Raw genomic sequence first — 7,697 nt, 5'->3', positions numbered from 1 at the left:
AAGAATGAATATATTCCATAAACTCTAAAGTCATAGTTATAATATCAACGTCCAAAGAATAAAGAAATAGGAAATTAAAAAGTGAAAAATGAAAAATGAACTAAGTTGGAAAATACAGAAAAGTAAATACTTGAAGCAATCTCATACTCTCTAAGACGGATTCACCTTTCCCAAAGTTTAATCCTCTCTCTAAACACGTTCTAACATGATAAAAATGATCTAGACCTAGGGTTCTTCACAAGAATTCTTGTTCACGAAGAAATTTTGGATGGAATGGTGAGATTTGTCCTTGAAATTTCTCAATCTCGACCCAAATCACCCAAAAATAATTCTCTTAAAAGGGTGATCCTTGGGCATACGGAAATATTTTGTGCTATTTCTAAACATTACGAAAAGTTCACTTCTTAATCCAATAAATATTTTAAAAATCAATAACCCAACCGGACCGATTCGGTTGGATCGATCATTGTTGTTGGTTCGGTTTTGGGTTCAACCTTTTTTCCTATGAATTGGCCGTTCATTATCCAATAAGCCAAATAGAACTGTGGCAATTGGCAATTGGCAATCAATTTTCTTTTTCGAAAAATTCTTTTGCCCAATCATTTGTGTGCATCGGGAAATTGCATGAGGAATCAGCGGTGTTGAATCAACATCCAGAAGCAATCAAAGGGTCGAAATTGGATTTGCGAATTGTTCATCATGTAAGAGAGAGAAACCCCAGTACGTTTCTCTCTCTGAGAGAGGAGTTCGTGTGTGTATGTGTGTGTGTAATTTCGTTGACGTCAAAACGACAAACCCATCGAGTGCATCGGAGAACCCATCTTTGGAACTTGCTTTGCTTTGCCCCCACCGCCCCCTTCTCAACGGATTTCGTTTCGATTTCAAAAACTTCCTTGCGATTCCTGCTGTATTAGCTTTTGATCTCTGGGGTAAGTGCTTCTGTTTTGCCCCTTTTAAGATTTTGGGCTCTTCTTTTCTTAATTTCCGACTCTGGGTTGAATTTTTCTTGGCTGCTTTCGTGTTGTTTGTCTATTTGTATCGAATTCTAGAGATATTAGAACGAGCTTTTAATGATTGTATGATTTATGATTTGGTCATGAAATTCTGTGTAATTGAGTTTTTTTTTTTTTTTTTTTTTTTTTTAATTTTTTTTTTTATTGGATATATGTTTTTCTCTACTGCAGAGTGCAGAGTGACTGGAAGAGGGTCGCTTCCGAAGTTATGTCATCATCTTATCCAGTTCTTCCTAAGCCATTTGAAGAGAAATATCCCAAATTGCCTCTTTCTTTTCAGGGTTCCTCACAAAGTGAAGCCATGAGACATCCAATCCCCAGACAGGCTCCTCCATTAGTTTCTAACAGTGGCACTGTTGGTCATTTGTTTTCATCATCTTCTGGATTTCGAAACAATTTTCCAATGATGCAACCTTTGTCTCAGGAGAGAAATGCCCAGTTTTTTCCCTTTGTTTCTCGGTCTGCTAATGACGAATTGTTGTTGCCTCCTCGCAGTTCTTCTCATCCAGAAGTACAATCCACAATGATGACTAGTAACTTGAATGAAAACAATGCATCTTGGAGTGCAGATACACTTCAGGATTTTCTTGATTTTTCTGAGAATGTTCCTGACCAGAATGGTCAAGAGCAAAGCATGGCCAGTGTCCTAATGTCGGATGACCAAGCTAAGAGGAATGATTGGCCTGATTGGGCTGATCAGTTTATTTCTGTTGATGATGCTTTGGAGCCAAATTGGAGTGAAATTTTTTCTGATGCTAATACAGGAGACCCTAAACCAGAGGTTGGTTCATTGATTAATCCTTTTATGAAACATTAAGATCTTTTTATGCCGTATCATCCTCTTCCGTAATGTATTGCACTTTGTGGGTATGTTCACTCAACAAAAAAAAGGTCAGATTCTACATATAGAATGTATGGGGCTTCAAAAGGAAGGATGGAATGGAATAAAAAAAAGGAAAGAAAGAGATGGAACAATAAGTAAATCAAATGACTTAGAAGCGTCTACATTCAAAATGAATGAAAATGTGACTAGACTGGTTCTAATCATTCTTTTGGACTTAATTTGGGGAGGGGGGCGTATTCTTAAGCAAAGAAAGGATTGAATTCTGAGCCGTATGAGATGAAAATCTGACGTGCAGTTTTATCAAAGCCCATAAAGTTTATTTGGCAAGCTTGACCTCTAGTTTTAGTCCACAGCCTCTGAAGTTGAGTTGCATGCTTGAATGATTAGACTTTTTGATATGATGTGCGCAAGACTTGTTTTTAATGCTTGTCTGCCTTCTTGGTGACAGATGACTATGAAGTGATTTGTCTTCTGTACTAGATACCTATTTGTTTAAAAAATGATCAGATTTTTTAAATAAGTTCCTAGTACTGTATTGGTTCTTTAAGTTTTAGAGTTTCTTGAACTTGTCTTTCATAAACTTAACAACGGACAAAACTGGAGATTTCTAGAACATGCTTAGTCTTTAAGAATGAAGATTATTCTTGTTTACTTGGCTGTAAATATAGCTTCATTGCCAATGCCGCCACAGTTGCACTTGTGTGCACGTGTACTTTCATAATACAATTACTGGCAGTGAGTGTTTAAAGAATATGTTGCATACATGGAATCTCATATACATGGTAGAACATTGCCAGGCAGGTTAACTTATAATTTAGAATGTTAGTTCATAGACTTGATGATGGTGTATATTTAGTCCCCCAACTTAATAAAGTTTCAATTATATCACTAAACTTTGAATTGTAATTCTATGCGGTCCCTGTTAAAATATTATCAGCTAATTAGACATGATATTGTAGATAAGTGGTGGAGGTGGATAGCTTGGGAAAACGAAGTGGCATTGTTCAACGTCCCCCTCTTTTTGAAGCAACATGTCCAAGTTTTCCTTATAGTGTCACTCTATTATGTCAGCTTCCACTTTTTTCGTTATTTTTCTACCATCATGTCATACCAAATCAGCTAACGTTTGTTCAGTAGACTTTTCATTTCATCAGTTAGTAAATGGTGTTAGCGACAAGGATATTTGTTTTACCCGTTTGCAATCTTCTTTCTTCAAATCCTCCTTATTTTGTTAATAAACACGACCTTGAATCACCGAGGCTTTTCCCCGAAGTTCATCTATACTCCAGATGTCTGTTTGAGTTTTGAATTTTGAGATTTATTTCCTTTTTTTCTTTTGCAAATTTTACAGGTGCTAAAATCGTCATCAGCTGATTTCCATGCTCCACAGAACCAAACAAATCAAGTTGACTCTGTACCTACAGCAGAGTTTCATTCAGTTTCTAATTCACTCTCAACATCAACAACCCGACCTCGGATGCGATGGACTCCAGAGCTTCATGAGGCATTTGTAGAAGCAGTCAATAAACTTGGTGGCAGCGAAAGTATATTACTTTCTTTGATATGTGTTTACTTATATTTAAGAACGCCTGAAATGTAGCAAATACTTCTCTATAATTGACTTTAAAGTTTAATGGCCAGATGCAACTCCAAAGGGTGTCTTAAAGCTCATGAATGTCGAAAGCCTCACCATTTATCATGTGAAAAGCCACTTACAGGTACTCTGCATTTTTTCAATTCTCATACGGTTTTCACCCAGCATGCTTATTTCTAATGTATTGCTTTATTATCATTCAAATGTCAGAAATATAGAACCGCCAGATATAAACCGGAGTCATCAGAAGGTAGTGGTGACTGTTTCCCTTCTCCTTTTTTGTTTACAATGTTACTTTCTTTGTCATCATTGTCATATCATTGTTGTTCATAAAACCATCTTGGCCATCAATCAATATCAACCCTCTTAGTAGTTTTTCAGAAATTGGTTTCATATGCATTTTCATTGTTCTCGGACATCAAGTGATAATGGATTTTATTACATGTGAAGAATATGTGGCACCTCTTTTCAGTTTCTTTTATCCTCTCTTCTGAGGGCCTTTGATGAAAAAGCAGTCTAATAGATGGTTGATTAATTTTTTTTCTCTGTCCAGGATCTTCAGGGAAAAAAGTGAATCCTATCGAGGAAATGAAAACTCTTGACTTGAAAACGTAAGTAATCCTTTTCCTTTTCTTTTTTTTTTTGGTTCGTGTGTGTGTGGACTGTGGGTGCATTTTCTTTTTGCTTATTTACTTTCATAGTAGGAGCGTGGAGTTAATCATAAATTTGAAACATTTAGCGTGTATTGTCTTTTCTTTTTCTACTTTTAAAAAACATGCTTTTTAACCAAGTTTTTTTCTTTGTTTTCCTATGTTCAAAACGGGTGTAATTTCCTAACTACATTTTAGAAAGATTATATATATATATATAGCTTTCAAAAACCCTTTTTTAGCTTTCAAAAACTTGCTTTTTCTTAGCCTTACCTCTTGCCTCAGGTTGTACTATGGTTATTTTGTGCATATACGTCTATGTTTTTCATAAAATAAATAAAAAAAATAGAAGTTTTACCTTAGTCTTTTCTTTTTGAAGTTTAATATTCATAAGTGTTCTGTTAAAGTTTTAAATCGAACAAAGTAAACATTGGTAAAGAGATGTTTGTGAGTTTAGTTTTCAAAACAAAAATTTAAGAGAAAAAAACGTTATCAAATGTGCTCTTACTGATTTGCTTAGTGCTTTCGAATTAGCTTAATAGTTGAACAATTTCACTTTCTTGAACTATAATGTGCTAAGATATACTTCATTGACACAAGTACAAATTTAACATGAGAATCTCTCGGACATTGACCAAAGTACTAGTTGTCTGTCTACCTGTACGGACGAGGCAACATTTCTCATCTGCAGCTATCACTTCTTCTTTTAATTTTATTTTATGATACCTGGAGCATACAAATATGCATACTCGAGAAATCTTGAATGTATTGGAATATCATAAAATTTAGAAGAACAGAACTTTTAATCGGGTCTTTAACATATCATCTTCTAAGATAAAACTTAGAAGAGTGACGGTAATATTAGAAGAAAACGTAACTAGTCTAAAACTGGTGGCAGCATCCTAAATTCTTTACATATCTCAATTTTCAGTTCATTACGATGAAACCAGTTTGTGAAAGCCCTCATCCTGATGCCATTAAGGCTGAAAGGCATCTATAATTAATTTCCGTGTCTCTACCTTTGTTTCTTATATGTAATCAAGACAAAGAACAATAGGGTAAATTCTCAAGTTCACCCTTTTGAATAAGTGGTGAATCAGTCAAGTAAAAATGCCCTCATCTTATCACTAAAATATCCAAACCCGACATAAAAGTAACCAGTATCGGACAAACTGAGGTAATTTATTTATTTATTTTAAGTTTAGGATTCCGAATGAAAATCAATAAGTTTGGAGTTAAAATTGAATCTCCAAGGTAGCAGCTATGAGATGTAGTGTAGCTAAAATTGGCTGATAAAAACTCCCAGGTTAATTCAAGATTGTATTGGAAATTTTCACTGAGAAAGTTAAAATGTAAAATCATGAGATCACATACTGAATGTTGTTTGTTTGTTTGTTTTTTTTTTTCTCATAAGGAAACAAGCTTTAGGGGGCATTTTTCACTTCTGATACACTGCACGTGATATTACTTTGTAAATACTGAAATCCTGGGTTTGGAAATTGAAAACTTAAATTAAAATTGTGAACTACTTTTGGGGAATGGTCTTAGTTCTGAACTCTTTTGTTCTATTTATTGACCTAAAATTCAGGAGTATGGGGATAACTGAAGCTTTGCGTTTGCAAATGGAGGTTCAGAAGCGGCTCCATGAACAACTTGAGGTCTGCATTTTGTTTGTTTTTGAAGGTTCATTTACATTTGAGTCCGATTAAAAGGGTAGCTAAGCTAAATTTTATGGATTATGGAATACACCTTAGTCTTGCCCTAGATATGGCTGATAATTTTTGGTGACCTCTGCTTCTTTCCCTCTTCTGCCTCTTCATTGTGTATGTCTCATTTATGCTTTTATCTCCCTCTTTCAATAGGTGATACGAGAAATACAAAAAGAGACAAGATCTAGTGATTATATAGGCACATAACTATTTTGTTTTTGATGTTTTCTTTTATTTAGAATCTTAGTTAAGTGTCAAAGACTCAAAAGTAACAAACTGATTTGAAAGTAGATTAGATTATAGAGAGATAGGTTGGTAAATAACCGTGACCCCCTTTGTGAGGAGGCACCCCTTCTCCCGAAGTTACGGGGCTATTTTGCCGAGTTCCTTAGAGAGAGTTGTCTCGCGCCCCTAGGTATTCTCTACCTACCCACCTCTGTCGGTTTCGGGTACAGGTACCCTTTTGTTGAAGGTTGTTCGAGCTTTTCCTGGGAGTATGGCATGGTTTACTTCAGGGCTAGTTCTTTTTTGGAACCAAAAGCATTATCAAATGAATGGATGATAATTGATAGCTATTTGAACATTCATTCTCTCTTGGTGATTGTTGAGCAGAAATGGATGTTATAGCAATTGACCATGAAAAGAGATCTCTAATCTCAAAGCTAGGCATCATTTGCTCCTCATTCAGTCACAAAGTCTGTTTCATCTCAACTTTATTTCATATATCAGTATGACTTGAGTTCTCTTAAGTATTCTTATTCTGTAAATTTATACAGATTCAAAGGAATTTACAGTTGCGAATCGAAGAACAAGGTAAGTATCTACAGGAGATGTTTGAGCAACAACGAAAGATGGAAAACAAGCTGAAGACCTCATCGTCGATCCTAGAGAAGATGCCTTGTGCTGATGACCAACCCGAATCTTCAGAACAAGGTCGTATTGCAGCTGGTATGAGCACGGAGAAAGCTGAGGGTGCTCGAGAAGATGGTTTGCCTGCTTCAAGCAGGAAGCATAAAGGACATGAAAGCGAAGCGATTGAATCAGGTGAAGGTAACTCTTCTTCCCCAGACGCAAAACGTGCTAAATCAGATGCAACAGCTTTATAGCAAGATGTCTCAGAGCCGAGATGTTCATTGATAGCTCTCTGAAAGCAGTTGGCTTCTTCCTTTGTTGTTAAGGTGGGAAGCCATCTGCCAACTGACTTAGGAGCTCTCCCAACTAATTGTGTATAAGATGATTGGCCTTAATGGATTGTGATCTTCACACTCTCTCCATTTTATGTATAATAAATCTAAATGGCATTGCTTCTTTCCTTCTTGGGTTGGGTTCGACTTCCTTTCGTTCTTTGGACAAAATATTGTTTGCTTTCTCATTTTTAAGGAAATAAATAGTTGTAATTATGAAAAATATATGGTTAAATAATTAGTTGTCTCTAAATTTTAGAGTTAAAGTCTAACTAATCCTTTTGAACTTGAAAAAACATTTAATATTTTCAAAACTTTTATTATTACTATTATTATTATTATTATTTACCAAATAGGTTCTTGAACTTTATAAGTAATCATTAGAACAATTATTTTTGTGTTTAATAGGTCAATGACATATTTGACATTTTTAGAACCACAAAATTGAATGATGCTTATAGGTCTCGTTTGGTGATTATTTTAGCTTTTGGTTTCTAGTTTTTGAAAATTGAACCTATGAACACCTTTTCTACCTCTAGGTTTCTTGTTTTGTTATCTACTTTCTACGTAGATTTTTAAAAATCAAGTCAAATTTTGAAAACTAAAATAAGTAGTTTTTAAAAACTTGTTATTGTTTTAAGAATTTGGCTAAGAATTCAACTATTTTACCTTAAGAAACTTGCAAACCATGGTAAGAAAATAA

At 34.9% G+C, this 7,697-nt stretch overlaps 1 protein-coding gene across 1 annotated transcript; it reads left to right on the top strand.

Annotated features, from left to right (window-relative positions):
* The first annotated feature begins 534 nt into the window (after positions 1–534).
* On the top strand, positions 535–7,217 carry PHL1 (Homeodomain-like superfamily protein). Its single transcript, XM_039023149.2, has 8 exons — positions 535–929; positions 1,185–1,794; positions 3,209–3,401; positions 3,499–3,575; positions 3,662–3,701; positions 4,005–4,062; positions 5,690–5,759; positions 6,587–7,217. The coding sequence occupies exons 2-8, from the start codon at positions 1,222–1,224 to the stop codon at positions 6,914–6,916; spliced, it is 1,341 nt and encodes a 446-aa protein (XP_038879077.1). The 5' UTR covers positions 535–929; positions 1,185–1,221; the 3' UTR covers positions 6,917–7,217.
* The last annotated feature ends 480 nt before the right edge of the window (positions 7,218–7,697 follow it).

This window comes from Benincasa hispida, chromosome 2, assembly GCF_027475165.1.
Source record: "Benincasa hispida cultivar pf3 chromosome 2, pf3_genome.v1.1, whole genome shotgun sequence".
Taxonomy (NCBI): Eukaryota; Viridiplantae; Streptophyta; class Magnoliopsida; order Cucurbitales; family Cucurbitaceae; genus Benincasa; species Benincasa hispida.
This window is presented reverse-complemented; position numbering and strand designations above follow the sequence as displayed.